The sequence below is a fragment of the Nicotiana tabacum genome, chromosome 6, assembly GCF_000715075.1.
Source record: "Nicotiana tabacum cultivar K326 chromosome 6, ASM71507v2, whole genome shotgun sequence".
NCBI classification, from domain to species: Eukaryota; Viridiplantae; Streptophyta; class Magnoliopsida; order Solanales; family Solanaceae; genus Nicotiana; species Nicotiana tabacum.
In genome coordinates, this window is record NC_134085.1 from 65014339 (window position 1) to 65030492 (window position 16154).

Consider the following 16154-nt stretch of genomic DNA (forward strand, 5'->3'; position numbering starts at 1 on the left):
GAACGTTCCTGATATTCATTTGATGCATGAAGTGGCCGCTATGGGCTTGCGGGTACATTTCGCCTTTCTTTTATGTTCCTTTTATTTTTCTGGACGGTATAGTCTTAACCCATTTTTTTCATTTTTCAGACGTACATGGTGGAAATTGAGAGCGCTTGTAGGGCTGACATTCGGGCCAAGATTTTCCTGAAGATGTTGGAGAAGTATCAATGCTATCCTAATAAGTGTCGCGAGATGCACGAGCGGCTAAAGGAGAACCCCGGTTCTCGATCCCTTGGCGAGGAATTAGAGAAGAGGGACCAACAATTGATGGAGGCCATTCGCAGAAGTAGCGTGCTCGAGGAGCAACTTCATGCAAAGGACAAAGAGCTTGAGTTAGGCAAAGGGGTTGCTGCAGAGTGTGAATGTCTTCAGAGGAAGCTGAGGTCAATACAGTATGAGATGGATCAGAATCTTATCCGGGTCGAGGCGATGAGCGCGGAGTAGATGGGAAATTGACCGAGTTGGAGAGAAAGGTTGCCGGTTTGGAGAACATCGAGAGTGACTGGTCATCGGCTTCGGCAAGGGCAGTGGCTCTGGAGAACACTATCCGCGTCCTCTAATCCGAGAAGGAATCGGAGAGGGCAATGACCACGCTAAAGGAGGAGAGGCTCGAGGAACGTATCGAAGTGATCGACTGGGAAGCATCAACCTTAGGGGACCGGGTCGCTGCTCTAGAGGCTGAAAATAAGCAACTGTTGGCTCAAGTTGAATCTTCCTCCGCGGATGTTCCCTACCACTTGCACGAGCTTTGAGTTCATGTTGAAGCCTAGCGAGACATATATAAGAGTTTGTGGGAGGCGGGCAATGTTACCGAGGCCACATATGAAGGAGCACCAGTAAAGGCACGAGAGGCTCGTGTTAACTGTGGATATGACTCTACGACGCAAGAAGCTGATGAGGGCGCGGACGATGAGGGAGGACTTCCTGGAGATGGTGTCGAGTGAAAGAATTGTTGTCTTTGTCTGTTTTTTTTGTTGTCATTTATTGTTTTTTTCTGGACTCCGTTGATTTTAGCGGTATGTAATCTGCAGCTGTTTGCATAACAGCTTTGTGTAAAGAGGGATTTTCTAGTCATATACTTTCTGTACTTCTTTTCATATTTTGCTCTTCATAATTTTGGTGTAAAGAAGTAGATTTCTATCTGATGAGTTCCCGACTCTTAGGGAATTTAATGTCACATGGGTTGAGTAGGGCCTTGATGACGGCTTTAACTGATGGGACAGTGCTTTTGGGCTTATGTCGAGGTACTATCTCATCATAGTCCAAAAGATATCAAATTCTATTTCTAATAGCGACCTTAGCCACAGGGATGTTACTTTCGAGCCTACACCAAAGTATTATCCCGTCGTGAGTCCCCGTTTTCTTCGGCGATGGCCTCTGGACTCAAGGGTATTATTTCAAACTTTCGTCTAAATATTAACACGTCATTGATCGATCGAAGTCGAACTCTTCCTTTTGGCGAAGGCCCTTGCCCTTAAGGGTGTTATTTCAAACTTTAGTTGAAATATTAACCCGTCGTTGTTCGATCGAGGTCGAACTCTTCTTTCCGGCAAAGGCCCTTGGCCTTTAGGGTGTTATTTTGAACTTTCGTCGAAATATTAACCCGTCATTGTTCGATCGAGGTCGAACTCTTCTTTTCGACGAAGGCCCTTGGCCTTAAGGGTGTTATTTCAAACTTTCGTCGAAATATTAACCCGTCGTTGTTCGATTGAGGTCGAACTCTTCTTTTTGGTGAAGGACCTTGGCCTTTTAGGGTGTTATTTCGAACTTTCGTCGAAATATTAACCCGTCATTGTTCGATCGAGGTTGAATTCTTCTTTTCGGCGAAGGCCCATGGCTTTTATGGTGTTATTTCAAACTTTCGTCAAAATATTAACCCGTCATTATTTAATCGAGGTCGAACTCTTCTTTCCGGCGAAGGCCCTTGGCCTTAAGGGTGTTATTTTGAACTTTCGTCAAAACATTAACACATAATTGTTCGATCGAGGTCGAACTCTTCTTTTAGGCGAAGGCCCTTGGCCCTTTAGGGTGTTATTTCGAACTTTTATCGAAATATTAACCCGTTGGTGTTCGATCGAGGTCGAACTCTTCTTTCGGCAAAGGCCCTTGGCCTTAAGGGTGTTATTTCGAACTTTGGTCGAAATATTAACCCGTCATTGTTCGATCGAGGTCAAACTCTTCTTTTTGGCGAAGGCCCTTAAACTTTTAGGGTGTCATTTCGAACTTTCATCGAAATATTAACCCGTCGTTGTTCGATCGAGGTCGAACTCTTCTTTTCGGTGAAGGCCTTGGCCTTAAGGGTGTTATTTCGAACTTTCATCGAAATATTAACCCGTCATTGTTCGATAGAGGTCGAACTCTTCTTTTCGGCGAAGACCGCTGGCCTTTAGGGTGTTATTTCAAACTTATGTCGAAATATTAATTTGTGGTTGTTCGATCGAGGTCGAACTCTTCTTTTGGCAAAGGCCCTTGGCCTTTCAGGTGTTATTTCGAACTTTCGTCAAAATATTAACCCATCGTTGTTTGATCAAGGTCGAACTCTTCTTTCCGGCAAAGGCCCTTGGCCTTTAGGGTGTTATTTCGAACTTTCGTTGAAATATTAACCTACCGTTGTTAGATCATGGTCGAACTCTTCTTTTCCGTGAAGGCCCTTGGCCTTAAGGGTGTTATTTCAAAGTTTCGTTGAAATATTAACCCGTCGTTGTTCGATCGAGGTCGAACTCTTCTTTTCGGCGAAGACCCTTGGCCTTAAGGGTGTTATTTCGAACTTTCGTTGAAATATTAACTTGTCGTTGTTCGATCGAGGTAGAACTCTTCTTTTTGGCAAAAACCCTTGGCCTTTTAGGGTGTTATTTCTAACTTTCGTCGAAATATTAGCCTGTAGTTGTTCGATCGAGGTCGAACTCTTCTTTTTGGCGAAGGCCCTTGGCTTTTAGGGTGTAATTTCGAACTTTAGTCGAAATATTAACCCGTCGTTAGTCCCAGTTTTCTGGAGATTTGGGTATCTTCTGGGGGAGTCCCAGTTCGCCTGATTTTATTTGTGTCGGGGAATGTGGTATTGGAGAGCAGAAAACGTTGCTGCTTTGCTCACACTCGTTTCACGCACCTATTGGAGTTTCCCCTTGTCGGCCTTTTGACCTTGGGGAGTTCCCCCTTGTCGTCCTGGTCTTTAAGTTCCCGGGAGGGCTCTCTCGGGACACCGTCTTGGTGAGGAAGAGGGGTTATCGCTCAAGGGGTATCATTTACTAGGAGTTGGGTTTATCTAGCGGACAATAGTTCGGTCGTTTTGTAGTAATTCCCCATTCTTCAGTTGGGATGTTTCCTTGCTCGCTTGCCCACGCGACGCTTGCGTTGTTGTTTGAGCAAACAACAGAAGGTGGATCTGTGGCATTGCTCGCTTTGCTTGGAATTTCAATGGCTGATGGGGGTGATGTTTTCAGAACTCGGTAGCCATATTCAGCTCTCTTTCCATTCCTCTTTTTTTGTGCCTTTGTCCTGTGTAGGCTAGGCTCGTTTTGGCTGGCTCGTGGGCTGCCTGGCGTACGAGGGAAGATGTTGGTTGCAACTTCTGCTTGTGTGTAGCATCATGATTTGGGTTGGCGCGTGAGGTTTACTTACCATTCGTTTAGGTGGGTGATCGTGTTTCCTATTTTTGATCTAGAGGAGACTAGGAAGTTCTACCAAGAAATCTCCACAGACGACGCCAAATTGTTTGACCCAAAATATATTGAAATCTTTTTGATTAAATCAATTAAAGAAGATGATGAGGTAAATCTTAGTCAAATGTAATAAACTCCATATCTATAAGCAAATCGAAAAATAATGCATAAGACGGAATAGGGGCGATCAATCTTATTGATACTTTTCATTTCTCCTCTCATTAATCGGTGGAGATAATTACTTTACATATTCCATGGAATATTGCTTTGTCTTTATTTTGCTAAGAAGATTACAGAGGAGAGGAAAGAGAAGAAGAAGAAGCCCCCTCCTTCTAGGAAGGTTCCCTCCTTATATATAGTTATGGAATCCTTATTACGTTCTTGGGTCAGTACACTTTTATACCACGTCCGTTTTCGTCGTTCCCTGAGTGTTGTTTTTTTGACTTGTCGGGTTTTGTGAGCACGGGGTTTGGAGCAAACCATGTCGTCATCCACTATCTCGCTGCTTAGACGGGATCTCGGATGGGTCGACTGTAGCGATCAGATTTTGACCGATACACAGACTTTATTCCTACTTTGTGAGGTAACGTGGAGGGACGCGTGCGGATCGGAGGATTGAACCCGACGTGAAATGATGTATTGTAATAAATGATGTACAGTTGGTATTACAATAAATTCATGTGCCACAAATTTCCTCACCTACAATTAGTTGTTTGAAAATGTTGTACCCTTTTTCAGTGGATCAATAGCCACTGCTTTTGAATCCTCCTTTGTTTATGCAAATCCAACTCCAGCCTTTGACATTTGAATTCGTTAACCTTGGACGTTGTCAACCTTTGCAATAGTGTTTTATAATCTAAGTAAAATATTCGTCTCAAATTGAAAAACACAGTAAAGTTTACCACAATTACTATATTAGTTTATATTCCTTAATTTGGACATTAATCACGTTATCTCTTAAGACTACAATATACAACACGAATAAAAAAATTGTTGCTGGAGAAAAATTTCTTGTCTTTTCAATGGTAAATTGGTAACGAACAAAAAAAATCGCACGGATAGTGTTAGAAGTGTGAAATATCTAACCTTACAATTACAGTTTTCTGCTAGATAGTTTGTATAGTATGGAAACTAATAGTAGATGATTTGTAAATCTCAATGAAACCATATGATATCTGTCCATAATAAATAAATATAGTAGCTAAATATTAAGATAGACAATATGCTACAATACGTTAAATTGCATAGACATTGTAAAAATATTTAGTGCTTATGAATTAACATCAATCAGAATAAATCCCCTAATGCAGGGGTGGAGGTAATATGTTGGTTAATTACGGGTTCGACTGGATTCAGTAACCCAAGTCGAAACCTTAATGCTGGTCCTACCACCTGTTTTCCCCTTTGAACAAGAACAGAAATTTTCATAAAGTATTATCTTTTAGTAGTAATTAGCCATTTATAGATACCATTTGCTATATTACGAAATATAGATACATTTTCTGTGGTTATAAGATGTATTTGATGTATTTAAGCTATTGTATTCATGAATACAGTAGCAAAAATAGGCGTGAATCAAGGAAGTCCAGCTAATCAGTTGTTGTATTCGAGTGTATTCGACTGTATTCATGGAGTGAAACATGGAATTAATTACAGTTGGACAGATAATTGTATTCGACTGTATTCACGGCATGAAATAGGGGATTACACTGTTTTTAAAACGGAAAGTGAATCAATTAACATAATAGACTCCTAATATAACTCGACAAACTCAATTATAACACACAAATTTTATATTTTTCAGTTATAAAAAATATTCTCAACCGCAAAATACCCCAAAAATATAGCTATCTTCAGAGAAATTATATAATACATCTGAATACATAAATTATATTAATTAAAAAAACATATGAATACATTCATGGCATATAGCGAGACAATAAATACAATAAAATAGATAGAATACAGAGGGATACATTGAAATACAATGAGAAAAAAAGACACTGAATACAATAAAATACATGGAATACAACGAGATACATTGAATTATAATGAAAAAAAAGATAGTGAATACAATGAAATACATAGAAATATAGTGAGATTCATTGAAATGCTCTTAAAAAAGGTAACAGGATCTTCAAATTGCTCAACCCCAAACTTCAGAAGACCTATTTTAGTCGACAATTTTCCGACGACCTATCGGATTCCGACCATGATTCCATAAGCAACGATGAGAGAAAGAAGAAGAAGAAAACGAGAAAGATCGCTGAAGAAGAAATTGCTAGCATCCGTAACGCATCTGATATCAGTAGTCAATTTCTGTTGTGAACCCTGCCTTTCCTGTCTAGAAGTGTCTTCTATATCTTGTTTATTCTCCACTTCTTCTGATATGACACTAGCCCCATGTGCTCCTGCTTTAGAGTCCTTGTCGCTAGAAACATCAGAAATCACAGCCTTGGAGTTTATCAAAATTGGAATTTTCCGAAAACAATCAAAATGTCGTTGCAGTCCTTGTAGGGTTGATTTTTAGGGTCGGAGGGTTTAATTTTGGATCCGGAAGTGAAAACGTACTGTAGGAATATGCCGTTACAGTCGTCGGATGCGAGAGCTAGAGTAATTTCTGAAGTGGGCTTTGCACAAATTCGGTGGAAGGAGGAGGAGATCGGAAATTTTAATGGGATGGGGGAAGAGAATGAGATGTATCAAAGTACAGAGAGAAAGAAAATAGTGTAACTGATTAGCGTATTTAGTGGCTTAGGGCTAGGAGGTAACTAAAATTAAATATTTTGCTATAAACTTTAAAAGGTATTTATAGAATATAATTTATTTTAAATGGTATTTATTTAAAATAAATAAAGTGTTAACTTTTACTATAGAATGTAAAAATTCCGAACAAGAAACACGTTCTATAATTCTGGCCCCTTAAATAATTCATGACGTCACGGATGATGATATCCGAGATGTTGACTCCCATACTTGAATTGACACCATTGACTTACTAAAAAGAAATTGAACTCTAGAAGATAACAAGGTACAATATCTAGCATATGTTGTCCTTTTTGTTTTTTCTTTTTCTTCTCTTAGGCAATCTCCAACCTTGCCCCCATCCTCCGTAACGGGGGAAATATTTGGGGGAATTTAGCTCTAACCCTCACTCATTTTTTTCCCCAAAATAGGGATGAATAGTGTTCCCTCAAATATAAGGGTATGTTATTCATCTCCTCATTATTATTCATCACTTTTTTATAAGTTGTGGCGATTAACTAGCCAAATTAACATCAGAACCAAGAATTTCCGAATCGTAAGATTGTTCAATTCTTAAACTCCAAGATAATAGTTCAAAAATATAATGTAGGAGCAATATCTTTTTCACATTGTCGTAATAGAAAAAAGATATGTCCAATTTAAGGAGTACATGTTTTATGATAGACCAGATATATAACAGGATTTTAAAGATGATAATAATATAATAGTCCAGTAATTATTATTGATCGTGTTATAATCCATCCATTTGTTGCATTATAATCCACAAACTGTATGGTAGTCTAATTTTACCTCATTTCTTGATAAATACACCTTTATTCTATTTATGTCATAAATCTTACAACTCGGTATCTGGTTTTGATTTTCTTTTTTGGGTTTTTTTTACTTTAATCCGCGCCAAATACTATTTATATTCGATAACTGAAAAAGTGTATAAAATTTATATAATTTTTGTATATAACATACAAAATGTATATATATATACATATAATATACAAAAATATACATTTTTTCGACTATGATTTTGAGAATGGTTATACAGTGTCATTTCCCCCTTTTTTTTCCCTCTTTCTAATAGTTTGCCCTTTAAATGGATTTACACTTGGTCTATTTTGCTCCAACTTGCATACTCTCATTTGAATTTGACCGTTGACCTTAGTGCTTATTCTATGTCCACATGGTTCGTTTAAAGAGCCTTTGACTTGCACAATCTTCAACCTATAAATAACCAACACTACTTTTTTCCAAACAAACCAAAGCAAACTAAACACCTTTTTGTCACAAAATTTGACACATCATTTCTACCAAAATGAGCAGCTCAGATGAAGGTGGTAGCAGCACAAGTGCACACCAGAAAAAATACAGAGGAATTCGGCGTCGAAAATGGGGGAAATGGGTGTCGGAAATTCGAGTTCCAGGTAGCAGTGAACGCCTTTGGCTTGGCACTTATGCAACCCCAGAAGCTGCTGCTGTTGCACATGATATAGCCTATTATTGTCTCCGGGAATCGTCGTCGTTAGATAAATTAAACTTCCCATTTATGTTACCGGTTAATGTTGACCGTGGAATGTCGCCGAGGTCAGTGCAAAAGGTGGCCTCAGATGCTGGCATGGCCATTGATGCAAAGTTGGTTACAAGTTACCCTACTGTAAAAGGTGGTCAACAAGAAATGAATATTGGTCATGTTTGTCAAAGTGTAGATAATCATGGGCAAAGTGAAGCTCTCAGCATTTCCGTTGAAGATTATCTATATTGATATTTTAAGGAAATAAAGAACTCCTTGGTAAAAGCGCTTTACCTATTTTAATTAAAGTAAAACGCAGTACTATACGTATTTTTTTTTTTTGTAATTCGCAGTACTATACTGTGTTTTACTTAAAATCTAGGCCCAACTATATTTTATTAAAGTTGTTTGCAGTACTATACTGCGTTTTATGTAAAACGCAGTATAATACTGCGAACAACTTTAATAAAATAAACCCCCTTCTTCTTCCTTGGACCACAGAACCGACGAACCCCATTAAAAAATTTTGGATTCTACTGGTCCCCACCCCCCCCCCCCCCACGTCAAAATTCAAAAAAAATAATTTGTGGGCCCCACCCGTCACCTAAAGAGCAAGGAGTGTAGGTCCCACATACAAGACAAGCTTTGGATTCCTTCTTTCGGGTGCAAAAATTCGATTTCAATCAAATTCAAAAAATTTAAATCGAGGTATTTCGATTTTGTTTATGTCGAAACTCGTATAGTACATGCATATTTGTATTATTTAATGTGTTTTCATGTTAATTTGTGTTATGTTTGTGTTTAAATTTGTATCTTAATTATACCCGGATTGATTTATTAGCTTTGGTACAAAAAATTGTTAAAATTTGATAAATTATTTGTATTGTTAAAAAATTAATATTATGTTAGTTGTTCATATTTGTATTTTATGTTAGTTGTTTTTATATGTAATAGTGACCTTTTAGCGTAGTAAAATAAATAGCCTTTTAGCGTAGTAAAATAAATAGCCTTTTAGTGTAGTAAAATGTAGAGCCTTTTAGCGTAGTAAAATGTAGAGCCTTTTAGCGTAGAGTCCATGTAGTTTAAGTATGTAGTAACTGCAAACTCTATCCAATTACACTTTACAAAATTAATTATTTAATTTATAACAATAAACTTACAAAAGTAACAAATTAATATATATTGTAAAATTAACTCAAATATCGAGCCTAGAGTCCATACATAATTATTCAGTTCAATTTTAAACATAATTAATTATTTAATTTATTAAGCTAACAAAATTCTAAAAATGTTGAAATTGACACGCATAATAATTAAGGATAACTAGGTGCTACCGGGCCTCAAAAATCGAGCTTGGAACCCATACATAATTATTCAGTCCAATTTTAAATATAATTAATTATTTAATTTATTAAGCTAACACAAACAATTCTAAAAATGTTGAAATTGACACGCATAATAATTAAGGATAACTCGGTGCTACCGGGCTTCAAATATCGAGCCTGGAACCCATACATAATTATTCAGTCCAATTTTAAATATAATTAATTATTTAATTTATTAAGCTAACACACAAAATTCTAAAAATGTTGAAATTGACACGCATAATAATTAAGGATAACTCGGTGCCACCGGGCCTCAAAAATTGAGCTTGGAACCCATACATAATTATTGAGTCCAATTATAAACATAATTAATTATTTAATTTATTAAGCTAACACACAAAATTCTAAAAATGTTGAAATTGACACGCATAATAATTAAGGATAACTCGGTGCCACCGGGCCTCAAAAATCGAGTTTGGAACCCATACATAATTATTCAGTCCAATTTTAAACACAATTAATTATTTAATTTATTAAGCTAAGACACAAAATTCTAAAAATGTTGAAATTGACATGCATAATAATTAAGGATAACTCGATGCCACCGGGCCTCAAAAATCGAGCTTAGAACCCATACATAATTATTCAGTCCAATTTTAAACCTAATTAATTATTTAATTTATTAAGCTAACACACACAATTCTAAAAATGTTGAAATTGACACGCTTAATAATTAAGGATAACTCGGTGTTACCGGGCCTCAAATATCGAGCCTGGAACCCATACATAATTATTCAGTCCAATTTTAAACATAATTAATTATTTAATTTATTAAGCTAACACACACAATTAATTTTGTTTAGATTATAGTAGACGACATGGACTTTCCTCCGCCTGCACATCCCGGACCTGCCGAGGATCAGCTACTAGTGTTGCAGGGCAACCATAGGTCCTCCTTTGTATGGGAGGGACAACTATCGATGCAGCCTCTCCACCCCAGGAGACTTGACGATTTGTGGGAGTTCATCGGGGAGCATCCTTTCCATGCCCGCGTAGTCGCGCAGCTACAGGCTACAGGCTTCTATACGATTTTTGAGCTTGGACGGATGCAGCTTGATTGGTCTCTCATCACGGCCTTGGTAGAGCGGTGGCGACCGGAGACGCACACTTTTCAGGCGAGAGATGTCGCGAGGTTGGACCACGAGGCTCAGTATGCGGCGCCAGAGGACTACCATCGGGGTAGGGGTGTCCCACGAGGCAGGGGTAGGGCACGAGGGAGGGGTGCCCCATGAGGTAGGGGTGCCCCACGGGGTCGCGGGGGTCACGGGGGACGGCGAGGAGGTGGTCCCCAGCAAGGGGGAGTTGAGGCACTTGTCGACCCACCTGTTGAGGGACATGATGAGGACTTTGGAGTTGAGGCACTTAGAGATGATCAGCCGGGTTATATACCTCGGGAAGATGAGCCTTCCAGCAGCATGCCTTCGTACAACCTTCAGCTATCTCTGCCAGCATTGCAGTTCACCCCGTCAGGAGTATTGTCGATCACGGGTACATTCGACGGGGATGTATACCAGTACTTTGCATGCCCATATACCGCAGCTGAGGATCGGCCCACCCGGGACGTAGATGGCGGGTGCAGGTTGAGTTATGCCTCATCCCCGGCGGTTGATGCGGATCTACCACATGCGTAGGTATGTTTGTATTACTTTAAAATTTCAATTTGTTTTCTTTTCCTTAATGAGATGCCATTAACTAATTTTTAACTTTCTTATGAAGGCTTTGTCCCAGCCCATCTTTGAGGCCACTACATGCTTTGATGAGGACACCACAGATGTATATATTCAGGAGGCCGACGAAACCACAGTGGGAAAATATTTTTTGACTTAACACGTACAATACAAATATACTTTGTCACATGCTAAGTTTAGTACTTGTTTTGTAGGTTGTTGACGACCCGACGGCCTATTCTTCCGATCCTGCCAGCTGTGGTGTCGATGTTGCTGCACATCCTCACATAAAGAGGCGGCTTGATGATGATGATCCAGATAGTGTACCAGGGCGACAGGGGATGCGACTCAGGCCAGCAGCAGCACTGAAGCACACAAGCTGCGGGACTCACTGATTTACTTAGGTTTTTAGTTTGTGTAAATAGTGCATTATGTAAATAATGATAACAATTATCTTTTAACAATATTTTTATTTTAATTGCGTTTGAACAGCAGTTTTACTTAAACAATACACAAGAGACACAAACATTGCAAACGTAACACAAAAACAAACAGTAGAACTAAAACCATCACTGCACAAAGGATAACTAAAACCAGTTTTTTCATATGGTTTTCATCTTTTTCAGAACGACAAGACAACTCCATAAAACGCAGTACTATACCACGCTTTATGTATTAAATTTTTCTGCAATAAACCAGCTTTTTCACATGGTTTTCATCTTTTTCAAAACGACAAGACAACTCCATAAAACGCAGTACTATACCACGCTTTATGTATTAAAATTTTCTGCAATAAACCAGCTTTTTTCACATGGTTTTCATCTTTTTCAGAACGACAAAACAACTCCATAAAACGCAGTACTATACCACGCTTTATGTATTTTGTCTCGCCTATAAATAACGGCATCATTGTAGTTATTTTGTGTGCTCAAAAATTAGTAAAAGCAAATATTTCATTAAAAGTAAGGTTTTTTTTTTACTAAAAGCAAATATTTCATTAAATGGCTCAACCTCTTCGTCCACCAAAGTGCAACTGTGGAAAAGAATGGTCGATGCAAAATTGTTTGGACGGTGGTGAAGTTGGACGTCGCTACTGGTGCTGTATGAACCAGTTATACAAAGTTCCCGGCGAACCTATTTGTGATTTTGAGGAATGGGTTGATGAACCATGTTATCAGGAATGTTACAGAGAACAACTGCAGTTTCTTCATAATATGTGTTTATGCCAACGGGAAACACAAAGAGAAAGCGAAAGAATTATTGTAGAAATGAGGGCGAAACTGAAGGAGGTGGGAGAAGAAAAATGGAAAGCACAATGGAATTGTGAAGCACAAAAGGAACGAAAAGAAAAATATAAACGGGAACTTGCGGAGGTGAAGGCGAAACTGAAAGAAGTAGAAGAAGAAAAAGAACGAATGGAAGAACGATTTAAGTGGTTGGAGAGGAGAATAAATGGCAAGCGGGACTAAACATTGGCATGTATGTGTTTAGTTTATTTTTCATATTTCATGTATTTTTATTATGTTGGCCTGTTATGTTTGTGTTTGTGCTGTAGTAATGTTTTATTTACATTTTCCTACAATTAAACAACTTTTTCTTCACTCATTCCAAATTGTGGAACATAATTTTATTTGATATATATTGCAACATACACAAGTACAAACACATATTACAAAAAATAATACCAAAATAAAAAACTAGGGGTATCCTTGATAGTTGGGTACATTCGACGAACTTGCACCAGGAGCCAGATTACCACCGCCACGCACACCACCTGAAGGACATTTACGACGGTCGTGTCATGTTTGCGAGCATATGCCACATTTACGCACATAAACGGTGTCACCAACATCCAATTGGTTCCGTATACGCGTTCTCTTTTGCACTTGCAGCTTGCGCAATAGTCCTTGTTACATACCATCTTAAAAGGTTCTGGCGGCCAATAATGCTCAGCACCTAATGGTTGCAACTTCCCACTATACGTGTCTACGTATGCAGCAACACTGTATTGCCTATCAATATAGTTTGTTGCCCCATATCCACCTTGTTGAAAGCACTTCAATGCATATGCGCACGACATGTGGTAGATGGTCCATTTCCCACATGAACATAACCTTCTATTTTCATTCACCATCTGTAGATTATTCCCACGGTGTCCGCGGATAACGGTCTTAACTTCAAAAATACCCCGTTCATGATCGTACTGAAGAAATGAATGTCACTGTGCTCGCCTCCTGGACCTTTCAAATCTTCTCATGGGTATTGGCATAAATTGAACACCCATGTCCATCAATGCTGATGCAGCTGCATGCCTTTCAACAAACCTCTCCGCACTCTGTTTGAATGTCATGCGGACCATGGCAGTGACAGGCAGTCCACGGGCAGACTTCAACAAGCCATTGAATGACTCCGACACGTTTGTAGTGAGGGCTCCCCATCGTCTTCCGCCATCAGCATGCAATGTCCACATGTGAAGCTCATGCCCCATCAACCAAGTATAGGCTCGTGGTTCTAACTGCCAGATCGCTTTCATGCGCCTCGTGAATTTGCACTGTTGGTGCTCAGTTGCAGCCATCTACATTAAGTCATGCAATGCCTTGTCAGGATATTTCTTTTGGAAATTGGCCATCAGGTGACGCACACAGTAACGGTGGTATGCATATAGTTCCTGCCATTCAGGCAAGTGACGTACAGAACTTAAAATACCACCATGCTGATCAGATATTAGACAAATACTTGAACGCTGTTTGACAATGTGCTGCTTCAAGTGGTTCAAAAAAAGCGTCCATGTCTCTTCACTTTCGTTGGCACATATGGCAAAAGCTAGTGGAAATATTTGCCCGTTGGCATCAACTGCAACTGCAATCAAAAGCTTAATATCATACTTTCCATAGACATGAGTACCGTCTATGGAAATAACAGGACGACAATGCAAAAAACCATCAATTGCTGGTTTAAATGACCAGAACACATAGTTGAAAATATATTCGGGTCTGTCCGGACTCCGCTCACGCCTCCATTCAACAAAAGTCCCGGGGTTAAAGTGTTGCAGTGCGGCCATGTACCTGGGCAGATTTGAAAAAGACTTATCCCAGTCGCCATAAATAAGTTCAAAGGCACGTTTGCGACCGAGATATGCCTTTCTTTTGGTTATAGTACAACCATACTCCTGGTGGACGGCTGTAATACATTCTTTAATCTTGAACCTAATGGACACTTCCAAATATGGAATCAAGACAAGAGAAATCAAGTCCACATCCAAGTTGAAGTGATTCTCATTGTATGTGTCCATTTCACATCTGTGCTCGCTAATAAATTTACCCACTTTCCACAAACCTGATTTCTTCTTGGTGGCACGCAATATCCAGTGACAACCCATAAAGTCTCTACGGCATACAGCCTTGTATTTCTCTGTAGTTTACTCACTTACCGTCATCTCACGGCACTCTCTTATACTGTAGATTTTTACAGCCCTAATTAAGCGAGCTTTATCAGGGAAATACATGCCCTTTGTCAGAACAGCTGGTCTAGACTCATCCCACATCGCTGACCGAAATTCACCATCATCCCTTGTGAGGGCATCCACGTTCGACATGCTTGGCAAATTATCAAGGTAGGGAATATTCCGCTCATAAAATGGCACGTGGGACTCATACACTCTTGGTCTAGCGGGAGGTGGAGGAACATGCTCCCTCGTCAGCTCAGGTTCAACATTCACTTCCTCCTCATCATCACCCTCATCATGGAAGGGTGTGTCATCCCTAGACTCATTCGCATTGTTGTCATAATCACTATCATCTTCCTGACTCTGCGCATCTGCCAAATCACGAGTAAATACGTCGTCTATGGGCAACTGTGTGAGGTCAGGAGCTTCAAGAATCTCGTTTTCACTGCACAAAAATAACAAAATGATAATATACCCAACTAGATAAATACTTTAGATATAGCTATATCACTTTACTTACAAGTCGTACTGTCTTGACGTTTCATGATGGATATTTTCTTGTTGGTGATGACTCCCGGATGGACCACCGTGGTCCAATACTCTAGAACTACACATATTCCAACTAGGGGCGGGGTTATAACTTGTAAAATTCGTATCCGAACGGTACCCCCTATGAAAAATATGAGTGTTAATACAAATCCAATTAAAACATAAAATAAACATCGCTAAAGCACCCACGGAATTGAAGTTTACCAGTCGTCTTGTTGATTATATAAAGTCAAAAAATTATTTTGTGGCTGCTCATTCACCGGTGGTGATAAGTTTAAATCAAGGCAAGCTCTTTCATCAGCAATCTGTCCGGCGAAAACTGCTCCAGAATAACCACCCGATGACTGGGGGTTATCCCTACTATGCACGCTCTCATTATTGGGAACGTCTTCCACCTTGACGTACATTTCCAATAATTTTATTACAATAAATTCCCTGTATTCATCCGGAATCCGCAAAAAATCTCTAAGAGTTTCATCATCCTCGATGTTAAACTCAGAATAATAAGCAAACCCCTGCGGAGTCACTGAATACGGAAATCTACCGGTTATTTTAAGGTTAACCGAACGCCACCTCTCATTCATTTTTTTACGTAACAACGATACCAATTTATCGTACTCCATAGTAAGCGGCAATTTAACATGACATTGTGGAGGTGAGCTATACCTCACAGAGTTATTCTCCAACACAACCTCACCCCCCAATATAGTGAAACCCTTATTTTTGTCACTTCAGACATTGTAAAAAATGATTGATAAGAAGAAGAGAGAAGTATGAGCGTAAGTTTGAAGTAAAGTATTGAATGAATTTTCATAAAATTGAAACGCCTTTAAATAAGGCAAGTCCGACGTTGGGGTGTAGAATTTTTCTCTGTAAAACGCAGTACAATACTACGTTTTATGTATTGAATTATTGTTATGTCAGTTCATTATTGGTGGGGCCAAAAACCAGAGTAAAACGCAGTATAATAATACGTTTTAGTGTAAAACGCAGTATTATACTGCGTTTTACAAATTTTCTTAGTAAAACGCAGTATAGTACTGCGAATTACAAAATTTTTTTTTAAAGTAAAACGCAGTATAGTACTGCTTTTTACTTTAACGGCTAAATTTCCGTAAAAATAATTCGCAGTATAGTACT

General features: G+C 39.0%; 1 protein-coding gene and 1 long non-coding RNA gene across 3 annotated transcripts; both read left to right on the plus strand.

Moving 5' to 3' along the window:
- The first annotated feature begins 7773 nt into the window (after positions 1-7773).
- On the plus strand, positions 7774-8220 carry LOC107769112 (ethylene-responsive transcription factor ERF020-like). The gene has a single exon (XM_016588295.2). The coding sequence runs from the start codon at positions 7774-7776 to the stop codon at positions 8218-8220; it is 447 nt and encodes a 148-aa protein (XP_016443781.1).
- Positions 8221-8542: 322 nt separating this feature from the next.
- Positions 8543-11466, plus strand: LOC142181469 (uncharacterized). Of its 2 annotated transcripts, XR_012710118.1 has the most exons (4): positions 8543-8676; positions 10157-10984; positions 11070-11156; positions 11236-11466. It is a non-coding gene; the product is annotated as an uncharacterized LOC142181469 (long non-coding RNA). The 2 variants fall into 2 exon arrangements; XR_012710117.1 differs by having other exon boundaries at positions 8549-10984.
- Positions 11467-16154: the final 4688 nt, after the last annotated feature.